Source organism: Betta splendens, chromosome 21 (assembly GCF_900634795.4).
Source record: "Betta splendens chromosome 21, fBetSpl5.4, whole genome shotgun sequence".
Lineage (NCBI taxonomy): Eukaryota > Metazoa > Chordata > Actinopteri > Anabantiformes > Osphronemidae > Betta > Betta splendens.
Genome location: NC_040899.1, coordinates 1,469,011 through 1,496,840, shown reverse-complemented (window position 1 = coordinate 1,496,840; position 27,830 = coordinate 1,469,011). Strand labels below are relative to the sequence as shown.

Genomic DNA, 27,830 nt, shown 5'->3' with positions numbered 1-27,830 from the left:
ATCACAGAGCAAACTGGACCAAGCTGGAGTCAGAGGACGGTTCTGCTCCAACAGCTTCACCTGTGGAACAAAGCAGCGACGACACAGGAATGATTGACTCCGTCGTCGCCACGGTGACGCCGTTTATTACATGGTTGTACTCTACATGTTTTAACAGTTAGTGTCAATGAAACACTATGATTGTAATAAAGAGAAAATCACCTACAGACACAAATAAGTTAAGGACTAATGAGCAGCGGGAGGTCAGAGCAGGCTCAGGAGGCCACAGGCCGCCTCCTGCCCTCCAGGCCTCGGAGCTGGGGATTAATCATCAGTGTCCCACTGCACAGCTGGATGCAGAACCGGGCAGCGCCGAGTCCAAATCCACACGCGTAGTGAAGAATGAGGAAGGAGAACCACCTCCTCCCACACGTTCACAAACTGGGCAGGAAGTCAGCGTAGGGTTTCAAGCCGGTGACCCTTCCCTGCAAGCGAAGCCGCTCATGGCCCAAAATAGAAGGAACATGTGCGAACACGCGTCAGGGAGCTGTAGGACGAAAACACGATTAAAGACAGCAACAGGTTAAGACGTGTGTCTGATCCCGTACGAGGCTCTGAAGCTGAGGCTCAGGCACTGGACAGCATCGTGGACGTGAAGATCTGCTGCAGGATTTGGGGGATCTGCTTGGTGTCCATGGCAACGAAGGATCTCCCCGCTGGAAGGGTTTTTTGGAGTCTGGAACAAATAAAGAAGATGTTGGGGTCAAACAGAGGCAACAAATTCGTTTCCCAAAATAAAAAGGAGCCACAAGAGCCCGTTTGCCATGTGACTGAAAGCGCTCAGTGTGTGAGAATGAATGAGCTGTCATTCATGAGGCCTCCACTCTCTCTTCTTCCTCATACATTCCACTCCTCAATCGGTGGTTTGTCCACATTGAGCCTGAGTCGAGATCTTCGCGTCTTGTCTTTCTTGTCTCTCTCATTCACCTCCTCACCTTTCAGCCTGGTCGCCTAGGGAACCGATGAAGATGGCGAAGGCGTTGACCTGCGGGTCGGAGGTCAGGACTCGGGCGAAGCGCTCGGCTGGGATTCCGTAGCGCTCCAGGTTGGCGTCGCTCAGCACCACCACGAAGTGCTCGTCGGCCTCCTCTCGCGACAGCTGCTGGATGCTGGCGAGCGCCCCCTCCAGCGTGTGGTCGCCGCTCATGCAGAACTGGGCGTGGGCGTGCATGGTCTGCAGGGGAGAGAGAGGCAGAGTGACTGCAGGGACTCAGCCAGAGCCGTGGCATCAGTGTGGACCTGTACCTTCAGCACTTTGAGTCTCTGCTTGTCGTTTTTGGGGACGTCGTCTGCTCTGACCAGCTCGATGTCGAAGCCGTCACCCGAGTGGCCAACGACGTCGTACTGAGGACAACACGCAATGAGACTAGTGTAACCCAGCTGCTGCCACATGAGCCCCGCTGGCGCTGCAGACGCAGGTGTGACCCCGTCGGAGGCGTGACGCGTCCATCAGCACTGGCTTCCATTAGGCTGCAGGCTCCACGCTCACATATACTGTACACGCTGTGGCTGCTTCAGAACTTGGTGTTGGGTCAGAAACTCTCACATGCCTCAGGTGAAACATTTCAAATAGGACTAATGTAAACATGGGCTCAGGGGTTCGTAATAAGCTACGGACACTAATTCCTGAGATTGTTTGTTTGATTCTGATCATCACACACGCAGATGAGAGCGTTCCCACCTTGAACTTGTGCTCGTAGCTCTCCAGCGCCTCCATGACCATGCACACAGCCTCCATGGAGCGCTCCAGCCTGCCGTCCACGCCGTTGAAGCGGTACATGCTGCCCGAGACGTCGGCCAGCAGCCGGAGCCGCTTGGGCTTCTGCTGAGGGGCGCCCAGCTGCAGGCCGGGTCAGAACAAGCACAGGAGGAGCACACACTCGGCTGTGACTTACTCAAAATATAATTCAACAAAAGCCATGCAATCACTTGAGCGTCAGACCAAAACTATGCAGCTAAATATGGAACCACACAACAGGCAGCAAATGTTGTGTTTGTGTGAGAACTACAATAACTGGGCTGTGGGGGGGGGGGGGGGGGGGCACAAACACAGGGTGTAATAATAATCCCTCACACTCCACTGGAATGTAGCGTCGCTCAGATAAAGGCCTGAATTATGTGTTTGGAGGAGCTGCTGTGGCTGAAACATCTGCACACACCTCTGGGTCCAGCTCTCCACGGCGCTTGTACACAGTCTTCTCTCCTGTCAGCCCGTCAATGATTTTGGCGTCATCCAGTTCCCCCAGAGCCTGGTTCTTCAGCCACTGCCGCTCCTTCCCTTTAGCCTGCGACACGCAGACACACGGACCTGTGACAGTGCAGGAGGAGCTCAGCCCCAGCGACGGAGGCCGGCTGGGTCACTTTACACCAAAGGTCACGGGCTCATCATGCTCACTAGCATCTTCTACATGTTACTGAGTGGCTGTCTGCAATAAAAAGCTCATTTATTTCCTGAGGGTTTGAAGCAGGGAAAACAAACATACTGCAGCTGAGACAAAGGCCCAGGTGTTAATCCGTGACAGAGCAGCTGTTTATAGAAGAGGGGAATTCCATGGATCTGAGGGAACCTGCCATCAGACGTGACTGTGGGCGATTTCTTATGAAACCAGGCAACACGGCCTTTCACCTTTCAAACTGAGCCCAGTCAGACCGCTGAGTTTCGAAGCAGAAAGTGAATGAGTTGAGCGGATGCAAACACGGCCGGCGTGTGCGTGTCCTCGATCAAACATAGCACGACTTCACAGCGTGACGTCGCTTGGATTGGTACGAGCAGAGAAGAAACACCTGGATGGAAAACACACTTCACACCTGGAGCAGAGTAAAGGAGCAGGACTGGCTGTGCTGCTCTGTAATCACGTCTCTAAGACGCTCAAACAAAGGCAGGAAAGTGGAAACCCAAATAATGACATGGAGACAATAACTGGCCGCCACTCCCTGCTCTTTCATTCCCTCCACCAATCAGACGGCTGCTGGGCGCCTCGGCCTCCTCCTTCCTCACATCATGACCTTTGTGTTCTGGCACTGGACACGCGTTGGTCTGAAGCTTCAACTCTTCATGAGCCTCTGGCGAAACCCTCGTTAACGCACGCTGGCAGGAAGTGTTCAGCATTTGGAGCTGTGAAACCTCGAGACTGGATCTGACCTGCAGACTGTCCAGGATGATGCGAAGCGACTGAACTTGTCTCCTGACGGCGTTGGAGAAGCGCTGGTACGTGTCGGCGTCGTACTCGCTCATGTCGATCTCCTTCAGCCTGAAGCAGGGACACAAGCGGAGACGGAGCAGCTTTACAATTTAAAGAGTCAACAACATCCTAGAAGCACACGTGTCCAGTGCTTTGGAGTAGATCAAAGTGTTCCCAAGCACCAAGGCCTGAAGCAGCAGCTCTACCCTGCAGATGCCTGCGTAGGAGTCCGAACCCGCGTTGGACATGCATGGCACGGACTGTATCACAGTCCAAACACTCTGATGGGTCAGAGTGGGTTAAACAGGATTTAACCCTTTGGCTGCTGCTGCAACGTATGATACTCGCATCACGGCCGGGGAGTTTCAACCGCATCACAGCTTCCTCCGCACATTCCTCCTGTAGGCGTGCACACGTGTGAGTGCATGTGGTGAACAAACACTCTGGCCAGTGGCCGAAGCCGTTTCCTCCGAATTCCTGAAGCCTGACTTAGACACGAGGACAGAGAACGAATGACACAGACCCACAACCACAAAAACAAGCAGCTCCAGCGAGACGCCTGCGTGTAAACACCTTCAGGACGCGGAACAGGAAGTGTCTGCTGGCTGTTCTCTCTGGATTTGCTGTACATTCAGTGGATGACGCTGCTCTGAGCCCAATGTGTGGCTCAGTGTCTCCAGCCTCATACCTTAAACCTGTCTTTGCTTGTATGTATTTGAGATGGAGGCGTCACTGTGATCTGAGCTCAACCTAAAGCTAAGAAACGAGAGGACATGTGCACACGTCCGATGGAAACAGCCTGCGATATGACAGAAATGAAGTCAATCAGCTGTGCAGGGCTTTCATTACTGAGCTGTGACACACACTCAAAAGCGCAGTCTCAGCATGTAGCTACAAGATCAGCGTGGGCTTAGTGAAGCCCTGAGAAAACAGGAGGAGGGACAGGAGCCAGAGGGGAAAACCAGGGAGGAGAGAGAGGAGCTGCTGAGCTCTGAGTGTGTGTTCATGCCCCTCCACACACCTGCTCCACCTCACACACTTCACTGCACCCAGCCTCGACCCGCTTCTGCAGGTTCCACCCACCTCTCTTTGAAAGCCTTCTCGGCCATTTCCCGCGCTGCTCTGCGGACGTCTTCTGGAACCGCATCCTTCTCAGCCTGGCTCACCTGGTAGACTCTGTGGCCTGCATCCAGGCGGTAGGGGCCCCCTTTACCCCCCAGGCCGGCCGTGTCTCTGCCACCTGCACACGGGGTCCCAGCAGCAGCATGGTAAAAGCTGCTGAATATGCAACGCTACATGCTGAGCAGAGCTTAGGACTGGGGACCCACCGGTGCCTCCCGCCCACTGGTTCCCCCCCACATGAGGAGCGTTGCGGGCGTCGATCTTGCCATGTTTTGGGGCTGTGACATCCAGGCCGCTGTCCCGCTGGACGGTGATCTGAGGACAGGAGAGAAACGGAAGGATTCATAGATTGATCCGTTAGGAATCACTTCATGCCTGTAGCGGCAGCAATGAACCGGTACAGCGTGAGCGGTCGGAGCAGCCAAACAGGCCGTCGTCCTGCTGACGTGTCAAGAGGTCTCACAGGCTGCTTTTACTAACACACTCATGTCACTGCGATGTGTAAAGATAAACGTGTGCGGCTGGTGACAACACGGCTGCCAAATGAGTCTTCATGCTGGTAATGGAGCCTGTTCCGACGCTTTACACCAGTGATGACTGATGCCTTTTCATTTAGGGCTCTGAGTGACTGAGATTCCTGGACTGGAACACGTCATGCAGGAGCCACGCAACGGCATCAGGTTCACTATCTGGCAGCGCACGCTTCTCGTGCAGTTCATGCGGGAAACTGGATGTCGCTGCATAACGTGATCAGGGATTTTACATCCAGTGACTCACACATAAAGCACAACTTCAGCATTGGTGGTTTTGGTCTCAGCAGCTCGTCCCCAGTCTCCACAGCTGACTTTTACATTTTCTCTGCTGTGCAGTGAACAAACAGCTGCTTGAAGAAATCTGTTTTTTCCAGTTTGGCTGAAGTTTGTGAATGCATCACGTTGCTCCTGCTGCTGCCGCTGGTCTCAGAGGTGAACAGGATACAAAAGCTGGAGACAGAGAAACGGAGCAGCTTCATCTTCTTCATGGGCTCTGCTTCACCCGCCTCTGTCACCGTTTCCTCCTCTATCCCTGTTCTTCAAGCTCCACGCCCGGTCTTGTAGAATTAATAGCCTCAGAAATTTTCGATTTCCCCTTACGATGATAAGTGACTTTTTGTGTGTGTGTGTCAGTAACACATGTGCACAAGACCACAGCTGAATACGTGGCCCTGTTTGAACTTGGGTGCAGGCTGCTGTGTGGAAGTACATGTCTGTACAGGAATGTTTGCCTACAGTGTATGAACATGTGAGAGATTTGATGCTGGAGTGTGAAGCAGCCGTTCTCTTGGTAACAGCTACAACATTAACGTCTTCCCACAGGACGCGTCTGTTAACTGGGTGGCACACGTCTGCGTGCGAATGCTACAGATAATCTGAACTGAGATAAGGAATATGTGAGTGTAGCTGATAAGCTAAAGCACACTGGGTTAAGGGAGGGGGAAAAGCCTGGTGGGCGTCCAACCAGAGCAGAAGACCAAGACACAGACAGAGTGAAAACAATCATGTTTCACAAGCGAGTGAGAGGTCGAGTGGCTGGAGACTGTTACCTGCTGCAGGAGGAGCATGGGTGGAGGTGAGCAGATCCAAAGACAACACTTCTACCCATGGAGGAACACAAATAATATCATAACCTTATCAGTGAACCTACAGGCCCAACACCTGAACCCATGAAGCACCTCCACTCACTAAGGGCGTCCTGCTCCCTCCTCCCAATGACATGCCTCGCCTACAGGGAGCGTCTGTGCAGCGCTGACCTACAGTGGACTCAAAGAACGACCCGGCCGCTCAGGAATCCGGACCAGAAAGAGGTTCTGTGTGTTGCAGGTGCAGAGAGTGTGTGTGAATGAACAAGCGTGGTCATAAACAAGCAAAGCAGGTTATTCCCATGTGCCACCTCAGGACACTGAGGCACGAACGAATGAAGTGTGATATTTACTGCATCTTCTCCTTCCAGCTGAGGTTGGACGTGCCTCAAACCACAGATGTGCAGATAACGTGTGCTTCGCTGTGACGGCAGCGTTTCCTGCATGAGTACGTGGGCACCTCCACAATGCAGCCTCAGTTCGCTAGCGTCCTCACCCATACTGAGGGGTCAGACCTATTGCATCATCACACAATGCCCATCCATTCATGAGCTCCCACCCGGCTACAGCTGCCTCATAAATAATGGGCCTGGAAATGTTCCAGTTAGAAGGAAAATCAGCAGCTTGCTGCCAATAGAGCGCTTTCTAGAGTAGCGCTGCCCCCTGGTGGCGCTGGGAGACACTACAGGCACCGCTGCTACACGCACAACAAGCATCATCAGAACACCACTGATGACGTCACCTGTATGGGTCGGCCATCCTCTGTCCCAATCATGTTCCTCCACTCCATCAGCGATCGCTGCAGGGTGTCCAGGCCCGTCTCCCAGAGCCGGACGCAGCCGCCCATGTCCACCGAGACCACACCTCCAGAACCGAGGGCAGCTATCAGCACATCGGATTCAGACACTTTAGACACCCAGTTGGTGTATGGAGACACGGTCAGTGACCTGCCAACACACACACACACACACACACGTACTTATGTCTGTTTGCACGAACAGTAAACACATGACTTCACTCGATGTTCTGCTGCATAGGAGTTAACAGATCCCGGTGTAATGCTGTGCCTGACCACCAGCCGGCGCCAGAGCGTGAAGATGGGTTGCTTTACCTCGGCACAGGGATGTATTTGAGTTTCTTGGAGCTCAGGTCGGTCACCTCCAAGTACGCTGCTGTCATAGGAGGCGTTACATCTGAGGAACAAGCAAGAAACCAGGCTCACACACTGAAGCTGCATCCAGCTCCTGCACTGGTATAATGTCAACTCTGACCTTTTGGGTAAACCTCTTTCAGAGGCACCTTGTTTGGTGGAAGGGCTCGAACCACCTGATTGGCTGACAGCAGAGTGACACAGTTCTCCCTTTTGGCTTTGCTAGAGCGAAGTCCCCCTCTGAGGAAGGTGTGAGCCCCGCTCTCCCCACTCGTCATGGCCGACAGGTCCACAGGCCTCTGGAAGCTGTACACCTCGTTGGGGGACTGAACGAGCAAAGAGAAGAAAGCGTACACTGTACGGTGACTGTCCTGTCAGAGGTTTAACCCGTGAACCTACCATAAGGTCTGGGAAGCCGACAACCACGCGAGCGAAGGAGCCGCCATCGACCAGCAGGCGGTTGGGTGAAATGATCTTCTGGTCCAGAGCAGCGCTGAGGTTCTCGTTGGGCAGCTGTTCACTCGACAGTGTCTGGGGCAGCGTCGTCTCAGCTGTGGGACAGAAGGCAGAGGCATCAGCTGCTGTTGTTGACGGCTCCACATGAACGTGGGCCATACCAGGGCATCGGTGCATCACCTGCGCTGACCCAGTCCTCGCTGATGCTGTGGAGCTGACACACCTCCGGGTCCTCCGCTGACATGTGCAGCGGCTTGGTCAACAGGAACTTCCTGCATAGTGACGCACCCTCCTGTCAAACTAGACTTCAGCCTGAGGAGAGATCTGAGGTTTGCTCCATCTCCTACTTGTGGGTGTTGCTCTCCAGGAGGAGCCAGCGGTCCTCTGCCACCAGGAACACAGACTTCATTTTGATGGGAAGGGAGATGGAGTGAACGCGGCCCTCCAGCACATCCAGCACGTCCAGCTGATTCCTGCAGACACGAGCCAACACACGAGCGACTGACACCAGGGCCTGAGCAGGACAGTGAGAGTTCAGGCAGCAGCGTCTTACCCGTCCTCCTCATAGAACAGGAGCCAGTTTTTGTGGGAGAAATCCCGGCACATTTTATGTCCTTTCTGAAAACAGTGAGTAACACGTTAGGTTCATCACATCACAGCAGCTTAGACACGATGACATCAACGTCCCCAGCTGGACATCACGTCCAGCCCGCTCGTTGTTCCAGCCTCTTGTAGCCGGGTCAAACCACCTGGATCATGTTTCATCCCTGGACACTGATGTCTCTGACCTGTTGCTCATTTCTGCTCCACCAGTTGGAGGTTCTGGGCGAGGGCGGGTCACTGTCAGCACAAAGTATGAGCCTCCGCACGGCGCCTGTCACCAGGTCCAGATGGAGCACGGTGTTAGTCTGGCAGAGACAGACACATCAGATCTGGTTGAACATAGGGACCAGTGGCTGTTGGACAGTTAGAAGGACACAAGAGGGCGCTGTGCTCCTGTGAGTCCACATCAGGCGCACTCTGCCGTTACACAGACTCGCTTCCCACTTATTTTGCATGTGTGCATCTCAGTAGGATGCGTCATTGTGTATTGGGTGACCTGTGCACAGGGCCACTGTTGGTGACGCACTAGGCTCCATCTTCAAATGGCTTTTATGAGAAGGAGCCACGGGGGAGCTGGCCCGGACCCCGCTGCAAATTAATGGTTTCCTTATGCACTGCTATTCCTGACAAACACTGTACTGTTCTGTGCTGAGCTATTCAGAGACGCCAAAGCCCATTTCCTGATTCTGATCCAGTGTGTGAGTCTTCCATCAGCGTGTGTGGCTTAGTGTGCTCTGACTGCCCATGTGTTCATTAACCAGGTTGGTATCACACGGACAGAGGCTTCCCTGATTCCCTGCAAGGCCAGCGACCAGTGGGTGAACTCCAACTGTCTGGACCTCTTGGTTTTCAGACAGATGTAACACAATCCATCCCAGCAGTATTTTTAGAACTAGTGTGCAGCTTGGACAAATAGCTAACGTGCATTGTTCTAGTCTTACGTGGTGCTGTCACAGGCCGTCCCTCGAGGGATCCAGCAGCAAAACAACCACTAACCACTGTCCATTTTAAGGCACAGCTATTTTAACCCAGTCAGGAATCTGCGGTTTTCATTGTTGTGCGAGCGTCGGGTCGACAGATGTGTGTGTTCAGACCTGCTCCTCGTGCAGCACCAGCTGTCCGTCTAGAGGACTCCCCAGGGGAGCGACAGTGACCAAAGGCTGCCAGACGCCACTGATGGTCCTGGGGAAGACGTCGTAGAGCTCCACGCACTGGACTGCGTCTCCGTTCTCCTTCATGGAGTACAGGCAGACCGGGTTACACGTGGACACATACAGCAGGTCTGCAGGTGGAAGGGAATGTGGGCAGTAAGACGTCTGCTCCGTGTGTAAACCTCTAACCTCGAAGATCTGAGACCTGAGGCCAGAGAATGTGTGTGTGTGTGTGTGTGAATACCATCTTTGGTGGTGACGTCACAGATGATGTTGACCTCGTTCATGGGAATCTGCCAGTGAGCTTTCTCCTCGCTGAAACTCAAAGCCCTGCTCTCCTGTCGGCTGCAGGGGTAACTCTGAACACGCAGGAACACGGGGCCCTGGAAACAACACACATGCACCCACTCTATTTCCATCCGGTTCCGGAGCCTATGGTCCTGTGAGGAAGACGGAGTTCACCTTCACGTCTATGGGTCGCGTCTCCGTGGGACAGAGCAGCTTGCGGCGAGCGTTGCCTCCCTGGTTGGTCGTCCAGTATCCCGTCATCTTAACTTCTGGCAGAGGCAACCTGAAGAGTAAAAGCCACATGGTGACAAGAGCCTGATCTTCCTGGGAAGCTGTAAATGTACAAGACAGGAATGGGTTTGTTTTTATCTGTGAAAGCACATGCTGCCATTCTTCCAAAATTCATTTAGAAACCCGTGGTTTTTGCAGTCACCCTCGACATGAACACTGAGACGGGTGCGATTGTTTGCCTTGTGTCGGGACTGTTTTTGACTGGCCTTCCCATGAATCATAGCTGGATGCACCACAGTCTTACTGGCTGCAGGTGGCAAAGGTTAAAGACGACCACACAACACAAAGGCTTAGGAGGTGGAAAGAAGGCACGTGTTTCTATGAATGGAAGGCCACTTAAATAAACTGTCCCTTGGTTTGTGTCCAGACTTTAAGGGATGTACTACTGTGTGTAAAACAGCTACAGCAACTTAAACTGTTCAATGTAGATTTTAAACCACAAATCACAAAAGATACAGACGTGCCAGTGAGTGATGGGTTCAACTCATCACGTCGCTGTTAAAGGAAAAGACTTGTTTCTTTCTGGCTCCGTGTTTTGACTTGAGAGGTTTATGAAACTGAATATATAAAGGCGAAAATAAAACCACAGGAGACAGAAGAAACAAATGTCTTCCTTTATTTACATCACAAAGCTGCACACACTGGAGGCTGGAATATGATCGTGTGAGCTGAACAGAAGCAGACGGTGAACCAGCCACTGGTCAAAGACAACATCAGCAGGACATCTACTGCTAAAACCACCAGAGGAGGTGGAACCATCAACCAGCCACACTAACACTTCAGCAGAACAGGGGTGGAACCTTCAGAGGACCAAAACCTTCAATGCACGTACTTCACAGCTTGGCAACAGTAACAACCACGTTACACAGTAACAGCTACTACTTCTCTCCAGCTCTTAGCCTGATTCCACCTCACCAGCTTATAATACGGAGGCTCACGGGCGTTCTGTCATCTGTTAGCAGAACAAAAACTCTGAACAAAGCAGCTTCAGTGGTGCCGACAGAGACATCATCATCATCCGGATTGTCTATTGGAGTGATGTGTGTTAGTCGTGTGCGGTCACGTGTGGAGCAGCTGGAACTCCGGATGCTTACTCCTTAGCCAGGTTAACGGAGCTGGGCTTAGCTCCGATGGGAATACCGTGTCTGTGGAGCGCTTCCATCAGCACCTCCCTCATGTCTTTGTTGTACGAGTCAAAGTCGAAAACGTTTCGCACCACGTTGGCCAAACCCTCGCTGGGGAACTTCTGTTGGAAAGGAATGAAAGAAATGATGATGGAGGAGAGAAAGAAAAAAACAATATGATTTGAATTCCTCAGGACGGATCAATAGTGAGCCTGGAATAAGATGCCCTCCGTCAGGAAGGCAGCTAATCCCTCAAAGCCGCTGTCAGGTATTTCTTATTGCAGTTTTTGTAACGTTAAACAGATTGAATAAGAAGATTTACCAGGTTTCAGAACCAAAAACACTGATTAATGATGTTTGGCAGTCAAGGTGCTCGTTTGTATTGAGTGAGCAGCAAAATTTCTTCACACCACAGTAACACCAGGTTTATTAAAAACAACACAGCCTTGGTAGCATTAGGGCCATGAACGGCTCCGATAATTAGATCAGCCTCTGCCCAACTGGTTCCAACTTAAACACAGTTTGCGTCAAACACTGTTTTGCATTGATTTGGGTCGACAGTTACCACAAAGATGCAATTATGACCAAATGTGAAGCAGTAATTAGAGCCTTGACAAGCCTTGAAAGAAGCTATTAGGACTCTGACTAAATTATCCTATAGTGGTGTTAACTAAAGATGCCGCTGGTGAGTCAGGAGGGAAATCACACATAACGGTTTGTGCTGAGGTATCGATCCACAGCAGCCTGGGCTAATCAGATCCACGTACCGACTCTTCGATGTTTTTTATTACTCTTTGCGATAAATACTGAGCATATTTGTAAAGAACACAATGAAACGGGAACAGAGCAGCTCTCATGCAGCCAATAACTGTGTCCTAATGCTGCTGTGCACAGATGACGGGAGGAAAGGTAGAGCTGCTCCTCTGAAGAAGCTGCACTTTACTCCAGCTATGAAGCCACTAAATATCTCCACTGTCCTAGAATGACATGAAACATGCTGCTTTGATGATCACAGTCTTTCACAGATCATGGAAATGGAACACGACCATAATTGCTTTCAGCTCTATGGTAATGACGACGTGCTTGTTCTCACACTCACTGAACGCCTTTGGAAGCACAGACCCTGACACCTACCTGCAGGTGTTTGACAATGTTGACCACCTCGCGTGTTGAATAGGGGTAGGTAATGGTGCCCTGGTCGGCCATGGACCTCAGCTCTCCGAAAGCAGCCACCAGCTTCTGCAGGGTGGCGTCAGGAACGTCGGGTCCGTACTGTTTGAGCATGGCCAGCTCTGCCTGGGGCTTCGGATTGTCCACGGCATGGCAGCTAAAGATGTCACCTGTGCACAGCCAGTGTGTTGTCATCCTTTCCTGTAGCTTTGCTCTTAGCTCTGTGTGTCTCACTTCCTACTAAACTCAAAATGAAGAACATTGTGTGTTTGTACCTAGAGCTCCAAAAAAGTCATTTCCCAGGAAGGGAAAGCCAGGCCGGTTGGCCAGGACGAGCATCCTGAAGTCCGGGTGCATGACTATGGTGTTTGGCCTCCCCTCAGCTTCACGGGGGTCTATGGAGAAGAGCCAGTCACAGTGAACTACATCAGAAGGCCAGAACAACGCTCCCCAGCGCTACGTCTGTCATCCAGGAGGACGTGACTGGGATTCTCCTGGTGTCTGGGCACATGGATGGATGTCATGTGAACGTACCTGAGATGATTCTGCGTCCATCGGCCAGGATCATCTCTCCGCTCTCCACCAGGGTTTTCAGGATGCAGGTGACGTTGGTGGGAGCTTTATCTGCCTCGTCGATCACTAAAATGTGACCCAGCTTCACTGCCTTTACCTGCAAAGCACAGAGTCACAGACCGTGCGACTGATTGTGACCTCATCCTCTTTGGGCCTTTGAGTGCAGACTGGACTTTGTTTCTTTGTGGGGCAGTGTGGATCATGTGACAGGGCTAAGTATAATTTTCATAGCAGCCCAGATTTAGTCCTTTGGGTTTTGTGTCTCTTACTAAAAAATGTTACTGGAAAGAGGACAACTACTGTACAGTAGCTGAGAGCTCCTTAAAAAAACTACACATGATCCATGCGCACTATCTCCCACAATCGAATGTAATGCTGGAAAAACGACTTCATCACAAAAAGAGCAAAACAGTACAAAGCAAATGAGAAACTGAGTCACAGATCTCTGACTAGACGCTTATTTTCCTTCCACATGTAAAGTTCAGTGTGTGTTGATAACCAACCAGAGGGGAGTCCTCGTACATGATGATGCCGTCCTGGACTGACGGCTGCAGGGTCAAGGTCTGGACGGTCGTATCTCTGAGGGAAGGAAACACGGTAACACACAGACGCAGACCCTATTACTGCTGGTCAGGTGTCTGACCTGTACACAGTATGTGGACACCTGCCTGTCTGTTCACCTGCCTGTCTGTTCACCTGCCTGTCCATCTGTCCACCCGCCTGCCTGTCTGTCCATCTGTCTGCCTACCTATCTGTCTGTCCACCTGCCTGTCTATCCATCTGTCTGCCTGTCTGCCTGTTCATAAGAGTAAGAATAAGAATAAGAATAAGAAAACCTTTAATAGTCCCGCAGTGGGGAAATTACGTCTCACAACAGCAGTACAGATGAGCGAGAATACAGGTACAGAACAGTTTGTGTTGGCACAGTACAAAGCAGTACAGTACAGTTAGAGTGAGTATGAGGTCATTGCAGGGTTATTGCACAGTAATGGGTATAAGATTTGTACCGGTAATAATATACATGATTGTTCACAGATTTACACAAATATTGTGCAGAGCAGGTTGCTATATAAACCACTGATGCAGTGGGTGACCTGTCTGACCATCTGTCCCCCTGCCTGCCTGTCTGTGTCTTCCTGGCTGACTGTCTGTGGATGGTTGAGACCAAGTCATTTTAAGAGCAACGTGCAGTCAGTCCTGCACAGCCATTCCCAGGTGACGTCCAAAGTGATCACGCCTCCGTCTCTGAGCGTCTCCCTCTGGTCCCTCTCTCCTCGACAGAGCGACCTAGGAGCTGTCCTATTTTCCTTTCTGGCCGACTGCATCTCTCCTGCTTTTCTGAACCACATCTCTGTAGACTTTCAGTTACAGGCTCCCAAAAGCCACTACGTGAGATCTTGTGCCTCTGCTCTGCTCTAATATTAGCAGCTACACTCGCTAACCAGGCCACAACCACGTTCGCTACGACTTTCACAAGACTTTGGGTCCATATTTATATTAGATTTACCCTCTCCTCTTTTACACTACTGCAGATTTCTACATGCGATGACTCACAACCAGGTTTTTCAGAGCCAACATCAATACAAGGCTGATTGTTTGAGTCTTTAAACGAGGCGTGAATCACAATTAACTCCTCCAAACTGTTCTTCTTCTGGTGAAGGACGACCTGATTAACTTAAAATAGGTTTGGACATCCTCAGCTTGGAGAAAATCACACTTCATGGATTTGCTTTGTTCCAACTGCAGGAAAATGACAAGCACTTAAAGGAGCAAATACACCACACAGCGGCTGCAGATTTCTACCTAAATGTAGAGAAACAAATCTTACAACTAGGAGAAGCACGTGTCATGTCAACAGATAATCCTAGAGGCTCACATGCTTTTTTGGGTCATTGTCCAAAATGGTTCTCATTATTTGTAAGGCTTCTGTCATAATAGGTGAACACTCAAAGTTTAAATTTACAGCAGAAAAACATTTTATGTTGTTTTATTTTTATTTTATGTATGTTGTTATGTTGTACTGAGTGGATAAAAAAAACGAAGAAAGAATCAACACTTCCTCCTAACGGGTTTTACCCACAGCTCTTCTCAAAGCTAACGTGACACCTCCTCACCTGTGCAGCTGTAGATATTCTCTGGGCCGGTTGAGAAGGTGCAGGAACCGGTCCACTATTTTGTTTTTGCCCACACCCTGTGAAGGGACACAAAGCCACACGTCAGAACCATTGAATGAAATGGATCTGGGTTCCAGATCTCTGACCGCAGCCTGTATCTGCTGCTGTTCTCAGTCAGCTTCATGCATGGCCACACACTCAATGCAAAAAGCTTCTACCTCGCATGCTCATGCACCCAGATTAATGCAGACACATGCACACAAGCCGCCCCCTGCGGCCGCTGCAGCGCGTGCGGCCTCACGTCCTCCTTCTACCTCCAGGCTGTGTCCCTGTAGCAGCTACTTTACTTCAACAGACAGTGGGCTTAATTGGACATCCGTGGACAGAGGCCCCTGAGACTGTGGTGATCACAGCAGGATGTAATGACATGTCACTTACCTGGTTGCCCACTAAAAGCAGGTGCTCTCCCAGCAGGAAGTCTTTCAACATGTCCTTCATCACCATCAGGTGCTGCAGCAAAGTTGGAGACATGACTAAATAAAGTACTGTGACCTCTGCTCTCAACCTATTTCACCACCTTGTTTCCTAATTTCTGTCTGTAATACATGCACAGAGAGAAAAATGAGGACGGAGAGAAGGAAGAATGTGGGTCAGAGCATCGTCACTGCTGCCGAGGGAGTGTCCTTAGTTGTTACACCGGACCAGCAGGACGGGATTAGACTAGAAAACGTTGAGTAGATGAAAAGGACAATCAGCGCATGAAGTGTCTGTGTGAGACACACATCTTCAAGTATAACATACTTATTGATAGTGTGTGAATGAAGGAAATACAATCACAGCTTGTTCTTTATTGCTTTGATCCCTACATTCCGGTGCTGGCGTGTTCTAACCTGGGGATTATCATAGAAGAGCACGTCAGGAACCTTCATTTTCACACCGGAGCTGTAGACGAGAGTGGACACGTTTCCAATGGTCAGAACACCGTCCTCCACTGCACCTGGGACGTAAAGGTGAGGCGGTCAGAGGACGAATCGAACGCCCCCCTGCGCTCAGCAGCAGCTACTGCTTCTGCTGCCGTCCAACAGTTCTCTGCTTGCTTCTTTCACTTTCAGACACTAAATGATATGTGACTGTAATATGTATGCTTCAGGTGCATTATGATGTTCAAAAGCTACTTCCAGCTTCATAGTGGTAGTAGACGTGCTGCTTTGATGTTTATCAACAGAAACTACCTGTCAACAACCCTTCTAGAAGCTAAGTCTCTACGGGGTCAGGCTGGCTATTCCTCAAGTGCACAAACAAAACAGAAGTCTGCAGAAGAATGAATGATTGAGATGTTTGATGAACAACAGGGAAGGAAGGATTGGACCAGTTAAAATGCTAACCACTGCTCACTCAAATCATTTGATCATTGTGTCTCAGATTTGCAGGAAACATTTATTTAGAACTCAACTGTTATCTTAGAGCGAACAGTCACATCAGGCCCAGAAATGGGTCGAGGTCAAAGTCAAAGCTACTGTAACTGATCAGTCCTGATCTTTACTCACACTGAGCAGTGAGACTTACAGCTGACATCAGATGGATGCTCTGCAGCATCTGGTTCGCGCTGAATGGAACAGCTGATGAGGCTTTTTTCAAGAGACGCACGAGCCAGACTGGGGAGGAACCTGCACACGTACGCACACATATAAACGTCTATCGATGGCAGAATAATTTAGAACACAGCCCACACGCACCTAGAGAGACAGGCCTTGTTGACAGCGTGAGTGACGCTCTCCTCAGGGTACTGAGAGAGGCGGCGACAGATCCTCAGCAGCTGCCTGGTGGAGAGAGACGAGGCCAGAGACTGCGCCTGAAGGCACAACATGCACCCGTGAATGAGCCGGGTCACACTCGGTGAGCGACTGGCACGAGTGGCTGCAAACGCACTCACTGTGGGGTCGTTTGTCCCGCGGAGGCTGTGTGTGAGGTGCAGCAGCTGCTCTGCGGCTTCCTTTGGAACATTAGGACTCTGACGACGTGAAAGAAAGTGGAAAGCATGACAAAGGGGCTGATTAACTCACTCCTCCCTGTCTCACTGCCAAGTCAGAGTTTATTTGGAAAAACTCAAAGGCCAAGAATGGGCCGCTGCATCCTGCAATAAACCTTGTTTACCGATGCGTTGGTTTCGTCCTGGCTGAAGAGCGCAGCATATAAACATCATTAGTCTTCCTCACTTGGAATAATTTGAAAACAGCTTTAATTTGTATGTAATAGCCTCAATACATCAAAGTGTTTCATCTCTAGCGCTTTCATGACGTGTACAAACAATACAATTACACAAATTATAGGTGGAGCAGAGAATAAACACACAGCTACTGTGGAGATGGAACATTAGGTTTCCAGTAGCTTCTATAATACAAAGCTAAAGCACCAGCTCTGCCATTAGGAGGTGAGTTTCTGTGCTCAGGCTGGTGAATGTCACTATTTCGGTGATGTGATTTCTTCATCTACAGATGTTGGAGAAGCACCAAACGCGATTTAAGCTGTTGGACAGTCTGGACAGGAGATGTCCTGCATCTTACCAGTCCCTGTATCAGGTCCATCTCCTCTGATTTGGACAGCAGGGCCACTCTGTGGTAGAGGAACATAGTGAGCAGCTCTGGACCCAGCCACTGCTGACCTCTGCTGCTGCTTCCACCTACAACAGGTGGCTCTGCCAGGGCCAGCACCCGGAACGAAGGGTGGATGGGGACGATTGACCTGAAACACAAACAGTCTGGAATAGTAGCAGCCTCTGATGGAGTAGCTGCGTGCGTGCGTGCGTGCCATTAGTGACTTAAATGACTGCATCACATTTTACAACCAATTAATCCAAAAAAACAGGTAATTCTCAGACACACGTGTTTTGTAACGTCTATGCTCTGTACACGAGGAACTGGTTATTGAACGAATAATCCTAAATGGACGCACGCATGCACACGTCAGGTTTCTCATCAACGTGGGGCCCCACTATTGACATAATGCTTCCCTAATGCCCCTGACCCAAACCATCACAACTAAAGGCAGACGTCTAACCTTTGCTCTAATTCGAACCAAAAGTCAATTCTAACCTCACCTCTAACCTAAAATCACATCTTGACCCTCAAAGAAGCTTTGGGACTGGTGGGGACCTGCCAAGTGTCCCCACATTGTCACAGTGTCCTTACCTTGATAGCAAAAACATGTTTTTTGGTCCTCACACACCAGGCACCAGTTTTGCCTCCTGCATTTGTGGTGTTTCCATCTTTGACACAAATGCACAAAGCAAAACCTTTTCTTTCACAGCGTCACTTTGACATTTAATCAATGCTTTTATCACAACTGGCTTAAACTACTTGTTGTGTTGGTCTTAGCCAGAGGTCACTTACTCAACTACAGCTAGTTCAAAATGCGGCTTTTGTACCAGCTTCTAAGTGGTACAAAAAAGCTTGAGCATATTGCTCCAACGTTGGGGTCACTTCATTGGCTCCTTCATTTAAATCTTTTCTTAAAACTTACTTTTCCTTGGCGTTTTAACCCAGTTTAGATGTTGGCTTTCACTGTTTTTTTTATCTTTACTCTTATCTGTATTTTTATTATTTCACATGTTTTTTAATATATTTTTATGCCTGTTCCTTTAAATATCTTGTTCAGTGTTTGTGTACAGAAATTTGGCCAACTATGTTTATTTTAAGGTGCTTTATAAATAATTTTAATGGATTGATTGATTGATTGACTGATCCTAAAATGCTCCTGACCCGTCAACACATCACTTTCAGCCGCTGTGTGTGTGTGTGTGTGTGTGTGTGTGTGTGTGTGTGTGTGTGTGTGTGTGTGTGTGTGTGTGTGTGTGTGTGTGTGTCCACGTGAGGTCCATCCTTTGGCTAGGGAAGGCATTATGTCAGTGGAGGTTCTCACGTCCATGGACGTACAAAGGGTGTGTGTGTGTGTGTACTTTTCTTTCAGTTGCTGGTCACTGAACTGCAGCTGTTCCTTTAGAGCCTGGTACTTGTCCCATCTCAGCAGCCTGGTGCCGTCATACAGATCCAACTCTCTGTCATGAAGCAGCCTGCCACAAACAGCGCAGCAGCATGAGCTGAGGAGTGTTTGATTGAGTGTTAAAGCATAAAGCAGCTACATAATACAGACAGGACATGTCAGTACCTTGACAGCACAGCCAAGGTTCCTAGGTTGACCCTGTGTATGCCGTCCAGAATCAGCAGCTTGCCCTCGATGGCAGCAGTGACCAGCGGAGACGGCCTCCATGCGGTGTCTCCATTAGGGAGCGTGTACCTCTGCTGCAGTAGGTCCCTGGCCGTCATGTCCTGGGGATGAACAGACAGATTAGAGGTGGTGAGAGGGAAGTGGTATAACTTTTAGACATCAGGATCAGGAGGGACGACGAGAGGTTGGATCATTGTGTCCTGGGAAGCGATTATTGAGCTAACCAGAAAACATTTAGCATTTGGTGCTAACATAAAGCAGAAAGCAGCGTTAGGAAACACAAACAAAAGCTTGGAGGAAGTCCAATTAACCAACCAGAGCCACTGATGCCTACATGAAGCAGCTGTCAGGACGCACAACTTCCACATTCTGAGCTAATGAATGATTCCATCTGTGGCGTATTACCAGGAAACAAAGTGTCTGGGTAATGGTGCCTGCTGGTGACATATATTAGGCTGCTTCGTTTATGGGCTGCTTATTTGTTCAGTGATCTTTATGGCTGCCCTTCTAAAAGTTCTATGCAGCAAGTCAAAAATTAACTGTCTAGTAAACCTGGATCCGAAAGAAATGAGCATCCAGTGGCATAAAGGCCACATTTTATTAATATATATTAATATACATATTAACAAAACAAGCCTTCAGTTGGACATAGTCGACGATTTTCCATTGTAAACCAGACATGGGTGTGAAGTGAACAGCTATGATGGTCTGAACCTGCACAGGGAGCTGCACGGACGTGGTGGTGATGTTACTCACTGTCCAGGAAATTTGTGCATATAAACCTTCAGCAGCGCTTTCTGTGATGCTGCATACTTCTGCCATTGAATGGAATATACAGCATGATAATATATTTATATTCCACTTCAGCCTTACACGTCACCGTGTTTTCCAAAACTGCTATTTCCAGAGCTGACCAGATTAATTGGCTGATGAAGGATTCCACAATTCCCGCAGCAAGCATCACCCCTGACCTCCGCCCGTCTAAAAATAGCTGCAGCATGATGCATTAATACGAGGCTGGAGCTCGCTCGCTTCCTGCCACCATCACCCGACTCACTACATGCCACAGGATCGAGGGGGGGAGCCTACAAGGTTAACATCTACATTTGCTGAGGCCTCCTCTGCTACGGCTTTCAGTCGGAGTCAGTTTCTGGACGGACCCATCCTCCGAGGTCCAGATAATGAAAGCCAGATGTTCTGCTTTGTGTTGTAGCTGGCTTCAGATGATGAAGGCCTCAAGCTAAAACTATGTTCATCATCTATCTTTGCATCTGTATCATGAAACCTATCCTGTTTTAGGAGGTCTCTACCCTACTGCTCCATCCTTATTAGTTAAAACCTCCAGCCTGATATGTGGTTTAGAAGCTATGTGACTGTCTGCCAAGCATAAAGACATTCATTACTTCAGTGACACAGTTACGACTGTAGGTTGACTGCTTTACGGCTGCGTATAACTGCTCTTTTTCAAAGGTCTATGTGTTACTTATATCATTATTATGCGCATCTGGAGTTCATGTACGACTCTTCACATGGAACACAAAACAAGATTTAGTCCAAAGGTGAATAAATGGTCAAAGACAGAAAGTGTGACGGCTTTGTAGGAAGATTCCAGTGCTCAGCCTACCTGATACAGCATGACGGACTCTATGCTGTAACCCAGAATCTCTGCAAACTCTCTGGCAATTACTGACTTCCCACAGCCCTTAAAACAAAACCATTAGAAAGAACCCAGAGATTATATTTACAAAGTGAACACACACATAGATCACATGATTTGATCAATTTGTGTTCATATCTAAATACTAAACAATAAATGTTTTGTATCATGTGACAGTGTGTGGTAACGACCTTAGCTCCTATCAGACATATGTCCTTAGCCATGTGTGACTGCATCATCTCAGCCATGAGCTGGGAGTGGCTCGGTGTGCTGATGAAGCTGGGGCCAGTGAGGGGTGGTTGAGGCTCCTTGGTGCCTGCAGGAACCTGTAATACACAAGAAAGAACATCCAAGTACTTTAGCATGAGCCACGTGACCACTCGCATCACTCGCAGCAACGGCATTATAAACCATGAGACATGAAGAACTTTGTCTTAGAATTTAAAAGCAAACAAAGGAGTAAACCAGAGCGATGTTGGATTGTCTGGGAAATCTCAGCTCCTAGCAAGTCCGCACAATGACGCACTCACTAACAAAAGAAGGAATAAAGACGGGTAAAGACGACAGTGTGTGTCTGCCTGTCTGCAGCGTGGAGCCTGTCATGTTTGGTCTGATTCCTGGTTTCAGTTCATACTTTAGCAGAGAACATTAAATGTGATAAAATGTAAAAACAGTGTAAATATTTACTATTAACCTACATATAGTTTCCTCTACTTATAAGGCTACAGAGGAGCAGAGGTAGGAAACACAAGAAGAGCAGCCACGCTTTAACTGTGAGCTGAAACCAAGGAAGCACATTTCAAGGGCTTAACTCCAGCATCCATTCACTTTGTGAAGACAGAGCTTTACTTGCAAAGCAGCAGCGCTGGTACCTGCACGGTGACATCCTGCTCGCCGACCCGTATGGTGACATATGCGCAGCCCTCAGGATCCTTTGTCGCTGACACAGTTGAGATGGTGCTGGGCGCTGGGTGACGACAAGCATCCAGGAGCTCGAACCTCTATGAAAGACGAAAAGAAGCTCAGTCCATGACACACGCACAGTTAAAGAAGGCCTGACTCCTGGACGTACCCGGAGTACACCCTCTACTGCCTGGCACCCGTCTTTGCCCAAGATACTGCTGTAGGGGTAAAGTCTCTGGACCAGCTGCTGGGCGGACAGCATAGGAAACGCATTCTGGAACAACACAAAACAAGACTCAGACGGTTTTGAGTAATCTCAGGCTGTTCCATTCTTCCATCTGGAAGCATCAGAAAGACAGATCTAAGGTGTGTGGATTCTAACCAGCACATGAAGGGCAGGAACCAGGTTGTCCACAGGGAAGTCAGGAAGACCCAAGGTGGATGACTCCTGGGAGCACAGTGTGGTGGCTAATGACAGCAGCTGGGACACCCTGACACATGGCACACAACACAACACTTCACTTGACGCCACTCTGAGGTCAAGACTTTAGTATTTACGCTAATTTACCTTTCTGCTGCAATGTTAGGCCCTGCGCTGTACAACAGCTCCAACTGGTCCTGAGAGAACACGACAGAACAGAACAGAACAGAACAGACAAGTGGCTAGAAGTCCAGTTATTGGACATATTTGGTCTTGGACACCGCATGTGTGAATCTCTGGGCTGACCTTGAAGGGGAGGTAATAGATGTCTCGTGCCTGGAAACGAGAGCGTAGGGGAGGATCCAGCGGGTTGCCCTTGTACTTAGGAACAGGAAGACCCAGTGCAATGACCCGAAAGTCCTCGCTTACGCGGACAATCTTCCAGCTGTCCAGCTCCTCTTTGGAGTGTTCCTGCAACACCACAGAGAGTCACACACAGCTCCTTTCTGATACAAGCTATTTTAATGCAAATGTCTGCGGGAACACAGCCCAGACTCTGAATGTCACCAAGGGTTCACAATAAGTGTGAAGATAAAATCAAATTAACTACAGCCCTTTCCCTACGCGTAAACGGTCCCTCATTCATTCATTCTGTGTGTCTGACCTGCAGCAGCTTGTCGTAACGCTCAGCCGACATCAGGAAGCGTCCGTCCTCCAGCTGCATCTCTCTGTTCTCCAGCAGGTTGTTCAGGACGGGCAGAACGTTCCTCTCTGCCTTCTCCAGGCCCTCCAGGACCAGGACTCGACCTTGTGTTGCTGCCCTCACAGCGCACTACAGACAAACATTTCAGGAGATTAAGCAGTGAACACAATCAATACTGTGATAAGAGACACAGAGAAGATGTTGGCATCATAATGCGGCCAACTTTAAAGCCTAACCCACTGAAACCAGCAGCACAACCTCTGACCCTGTGTCAAGGTCAACATGGAGCAAGTTTCACCGCCCAACACGCTGGTGACAATATGAGCCCGTCATGAAGCCTTTCCTGAGGATGTCCTCAGCTTACTAAGTTCAGAACAGCCTCAGCTGTTTTAGGAAGGTCTATTTTCTACCGCTAAAAGTGGAATCAAACTTGGTTATACTAACTGTGTGTGTGCGTGTGCGCTTCAGCAAATCTAAAAGCATGTTTGACGTCAAGAGGCAGGAAACTTCAGCTGTCTGGGTGGACCGCAGAGAGCACGGATGTGTAATTAGGTTAACATGTAAATATGTGGAAGGTTGAGCGGGAAGCAGAGCCATAAAACAGAGTGAGGACCAGATGCTCTATATTTAAGTCTTGAGCCATTTTCAGCACCAACGCTGTAATCAGATAATTGTTAGAAACATAAGTGAGGAGAGATGGAGATGCACGACCAGGCCTCGTGTTCCATGAGGGAACAACTGTGCAAGAAGTTATTGAGCTTTTCATCAGGTCTACTGGTCTTACCGGCTTTCACGCTTGTTGCTCTAGTATGTCCAAGTGTGAATAAGGAAATAAATTACTCACCTTTACAAATTTAAAAAAAAATGTCGAAAGAACCTGAGGATTTCCCTTGGTTTGGTCATGCATTTGAAGTGGGCTAAATATACTGTGTTGCAAACAGCTTTTGAGGGAATTAATGACATTACTTCAGGTTTGCTGTGTGTTCAGCTTCAGTGGTGGTGGATATTATTCACTGTGTGGGTGTGGTGTAAACTGCCCTACATCAGTGACCATGTCAACAATCCATTCAATCCATGCAACTCCATCCAACCAAGATGAAGGGAAAAATGTACAAAGAAGGAAGAAGTGGAGAAGATAAAGAAGAGGGGCAGAGAATGAGGAAGCACAGTGACTGAATGTAGGGCTTCAAATCAGCACGGAGCCCTGAGGAATACTCGTTCCAGATACACACACACGGCAAACTCCTCTCAATGAGAACCAGCTTCCTTACTCACTCACGCGCCTCCCGTGTCTTACATTCAGTAATAGGGACATATTAATACATCCAACACATACACACACACTCCACCCCGTACAGCAAAAGGCTCCCTGGGAAGTGGGCAAAAATAGGCAATCTCCTCACACCTATTAGTACCACCAGTAAAGCTGTAGCTATTCATGAGCCGTTTCCATGGAAACAACAGACACCTGTTTCTGTCGTGATGAGAAAGTGGGAGGTGAGTGAGCCACAGGGAATTAGAGTTGCTGGCCAGCTTCCCCTGATGCAAGAAGCTGAAAGTGTATGAGTGTAGGTTCAGACTGAAAACATTTAAGCCCCTCAGAGGATTTCAGCCTCAAATGTGAAGTCAGAGTCCCCTGCACAGAGGGAAGCAGAGCTGCAGCTAAGGAAGGTCGCACTAGAAGTACAGCGGGCTGGACGTTAGAGAACACCACCGTGTTATCTGTGTCAACTAAAGGCCTGCTTTCTGCAGCAGTCACTATTGTTGTCATGTTTGTTTAGTGGCACGCTTATCAACTCTACACTATTCATTTTGTCACCTGCTGCTGTGCGTGACACCTGAAACCATCTGCATGTTGCTCTACATTTGTTATGTCGCCTCCAGAGAGCGACCAAACAAAACAAAAACTAAGTCCTCCTCATGCAATGTAACGAAGGTACACATATAAAGAACACATTATCCATTTAGTTTAGAGAGAAAAATATTAACACATGCATAGAAATAAAGTTAAAAGGCCTCACATCCAAAGTTTGTCACTATAACACAACGGAGGAGCCGGCCTGTGTTCAGGAGACGGGCAACAGCAGGTATACACAATAATGATGTGCTTTAACTACATAGTCTTTGTTAGTAGGTTGTTTTGATAATGGTCATCTGTTATCTACATACTCTTCTCATTTGTCCTTAAATCACTTCTTCACTGTTTCTTCCACTTGTTTACTTGTAGGAAACTCAAAATAGTTTTCCAGTTATACATTTTCACAATAAATGAGACTAAAACAAGAGAAACTCCCTGTTTCCATGGAGCTAATATTTGAACGGTTGTGCAACACATTTATTTTTACACAGATGAAACCATGTGGATAATGGCACAATTGAATGTTATTATCAGTTCATCATCATATGTCAGTGATGCGATTTAATGATCAGGCTTTTGTGGATTTGGAATTTTTTTCATAAGGGTTTTTCTGTACCCACAGAAGATTGAATGGAGATAAATGAAGAACAGAAAGTCGTCCTCAGAGAAACCAGTCTGGATAATGAGGAACAGCTCGTCTCCATGGTTACGCGACTGCAAAGTCAACAGAGCGTGAGGGCGTACACTTCCAAGGAGCTTGATCGATCAAACCATGGTTCAAAGGGAACAGAACGGAGAGCTGCTGTGGTGCTACTTCACGTGTCCTTGTGTTTGTGTTTCCTCCACAGTAAAATACACACAATTTGAAACCTTAAATTGACACCCCTCCAGTTTAATGAGCCATCCACACCCCAGAAGTGACATGTCATGATCAGACAAAATAGTATAATTTAAGAATCAAAAGCCTGCTATTACCACACCAATGATTCTGGGCACCGGGAATATTTTGATTGAGGAATCTATTATTGCCTCTACCTGATTTTCTACAAGAGGAAGTAGAGATTATTGACATACTGGCTTTTTTCTCTGTCTGAAAATGCAAGTCACAGGTTTTCCTGAAGGAAATCTATGGAATGTTCCTGGACTTTAGTTCCACAAAAAGAAAAGCACCATAAACTGAAATTGCAACTTTAAATGTCAATAGGGATTTCAGACACCTGGAGTAATACAGTAATACTGATAAATTTTAATAAATTTAAAAACCTTGTATTGTAGTCAATTCTTAAAGAAAAGCATTAGCTGAACCTATGGATCTACCTGGTCAATGTAGAAGGCAGTTCCTGAGCGGATCTCCCTCCTCTGTTTCAGATCAGTCTCAGTGGTGTCTCTGGACAAGGCCACATACTCCACCTCCCGTCTGGTCAACTCCTGCTCAGCAAGAAGGAAAAACAAGTGAACAGTTTTATATCTGGACACTGACTTATAAAACAAGAGACAAACAATACTGTCACAGTTATATCTGCTCTTTCTGTAGGCCATATGTGTACTCACAAGGTACTGCATAGCTATGGATCGTCTCAAGGGCCCCGGGGGACCAATAAGGAAGACGTCCTGGCCCAAAAGATCTTTCTGCATAATCCATCGTAAGTGCTGAGCCACAGTTTGAGAGAAAGAGCCTGAAACTAGAAGAAGCAAACAAAATAATGTTGAATCTGCTGTTTTTTATATGTAGTACAGATAATGCATGATAAAAAACATACTGTGTTTAACAGGAACAAGTTCTGGATTCTGGGGGGGGTTTATCTTGTAAGAGATCTCGCCAATCTTCACTGTGTCACCTGCAAAACCACAGACCATGGATTTTACAATACCTGAATTAGATGTTTATTACATTATTATAATCTGTCACAACATACCAAATTTTAAAACATGCCAAACCAACATACATACTATTATCTAGATAACTAATCCGGATTCATACGTTTTGCATCTAATAATAATTAGTTTGTGTATATTTAGGTACAAACTGGACCTAATAAGTAAAATCACCTTAACCTTTGACCTACTTTCCTAACTTGACATTAATTTAGATGTTTCCAGAAACACATCATATTCAATTTTAAATTTAATTTAAATTTTAAATGTATTACGTGCACATCTTAGTGTTCACATGCCCATGAGAAAAATAATAGTTATGCTCATAAAAGCTAATTAATTGGAAGAGCTGTCGCGTTAGCTAGTTGCTACACACAATACAACACAATACTCTCTTTCAAAACGACGTCTCAGCGGTTTCACCTGGTGAAAGTGGCCTTTCTCTTCTGTGCTGCCAGATAGGTGTCTACATGCTTACCCGAGGATGTGCTGACCAGTCTGACCTCATGTGTTCTCCATATCCACGCGTCTCTCCCCAGGACAGAACCCAAAATGTTCCGCACTCTCCTGGCAGCGACGGCCGCTGCTGCGCCGCCACAGAACATCTGAGGGTGCATCACTAACTACAGTATTCTCTTAGCAAACGAACCATAGTACGAAATAAATGTCTCACGATTCTCATAAACCTAAGTCCTGACTGCCCTCATTGGCATTGCACAATATGTCAGGTCAATGTTTGCAGGAGTCGGATAATAATAAACGAAACAAAATGGTCCGGAACTAAATTCCTCCGCGGTGAACTGTGACACGCGTTCTAACGTTCCGACACATAATTAATATTTCCTAAAGCGGCAGTAATTGGTTTAGTAAGACGAAAAACCTCCTAATACACAATGAAATAAATCTCCTAAAATGCGTTTGCATCCGGTAGACAACGATGCAAAGTGGGATTAACGATGTAAAGTAATGACCGTTTTCACTTTAAGTGATGAGCTCTTTCTTTCTACAATACTTTTACTGTACATGATTCAGAGCAGAAACACAAATCAATCCCCCAAATCAATTTACTTGTGGTTTCACAATACTATGGCCTATTGTGTAACAACGGAATGCGTCTTAGTGTACAACATTAGAAAATACACAACGAGAGAAACCAAAGCCACCGTTAAACACTCACTGTATAATCACTCACTCATAATTACTTAGTTTAATTTCTAAAGTTGGGTTACTATGTTGTTTTTTGATTTATGAAACCACTGCTTAATCCTCATTAATTTACTAAAATATTTAAGGTCCAAACTAATAAGT

At 48.0% G+C, this 27,830-nt stretch overlaps 1 protein-coding gene across 5 annotated transcripts; it reads right to left on the bottom strand.

Moving 5' to 3' along the window:
- Window positions 1–90: 90 nt before the first annotated feature.
- vwa8 (von Willebrand factor A domain containing 8) lies at window positions 91–27,395 on the bottom strand. 5 transcript variants are annotated; one of them, XM_029137151.3, is made up of 45 exons: window positions 27,001–27,395; window positions 26,408–26,485; window positions 26,199–26,329; window positions 25,965–26,075; window positions 22,751–22,918; window positions 22,393–22,557; window positions 22,234–22,283; window positions 22,048–22,156; window positions 21,835–21,939; window positions 21,635–21,763; window positions 20,954–21,088; window positions 20,730–20,807; window positions 19,046–19,206; window positions 18,837–18,950; window positions 17,446–17,623; window positions 16,815–16,892; window positions 16,618–16,733; window positions 16,448–16,548; window positions 15,772–15,878; window positions 15,320–15,391; window positions 14,882–14,958; window positions 13,271–13,346; window positions 12,729–12,864; window positions 12,470–12,589; window positions 12,159–12,364; window positions 10,995–11,146; window positions 9,784–9,892; window positions 9,566–9,704; window positions 9,265–9,452; window positions 8,356–8,475; window positions 8,121–8,185; window positions 7,915–8,040; window positions 7,748–7,839; window positions 7,511–7,662; window positions 7,233–7,437; window positions 7,073–7,154; window positions 6,704–6,908; window positions 4,550–4,658; window positions 4,305–4,461; window positions 3,182–3,290; window positions 2,199–2,324; window positions 1,721–1,879; window positions 1,285–1,383; window positions 975–1,213; window positions 91–715 (listed from the first exon to the last, which is right to left on the bottom strand). In XM_029137151.3, exons 1-45 carry the CDS (start codon window positions 27,137–27,139, stop codon window positions 607–609), a joined length of 5,682 nt encoding a protein of 1,893 aa, XP_028992984.1. In that variant the 5' UTR covers window positions 27,140–27,395; the 3' UTR covers window positions 91–606. The 5 variants fall into 5 exon arrangements, 2 of the variants coding, with proteins under 2 accessions (XP_028992984.1, XP_028992985.1); XM_029137152.2 differs by having other exon boundaries at window positions 26,946–27,144; XR_003784205.3 differs by lacking the exons at window positions 91–715; window positions 975–1,213; window positions 1,285–1,383 and having other exon boundaries at window positions 1,740–1,879; window positions 2,199–2,347.
- Between the last annotated feature and the right edge of the window lie 435 nt (window positions 27,396–27,830).

Bases quoted from the DNA above. Each gene is read 5' to 3' on its own strand.
- vwa8 (XM_029137151.3), bottom strand. From the start codon at position 27,139: ATGCACCCTCAGATGTTCTGTGGCGGCGCAGCAGCGGCCGTCGCTGCC. The intron at 26,076-26,198 runs GTGAGTACACAT...CTTGCTGAGCAG, and splicing joins CCATAGCTATGCAGTACCTT to GAGTTGACCAGACGGGAGGT. The intron at 6,909-7,072 runs GTAAAGCAACCC...GTGTGTTGGCAG, and splicing joins AAATACATCCCTGTGCCGAG to GTCACTGACCGTGTCTCCAT.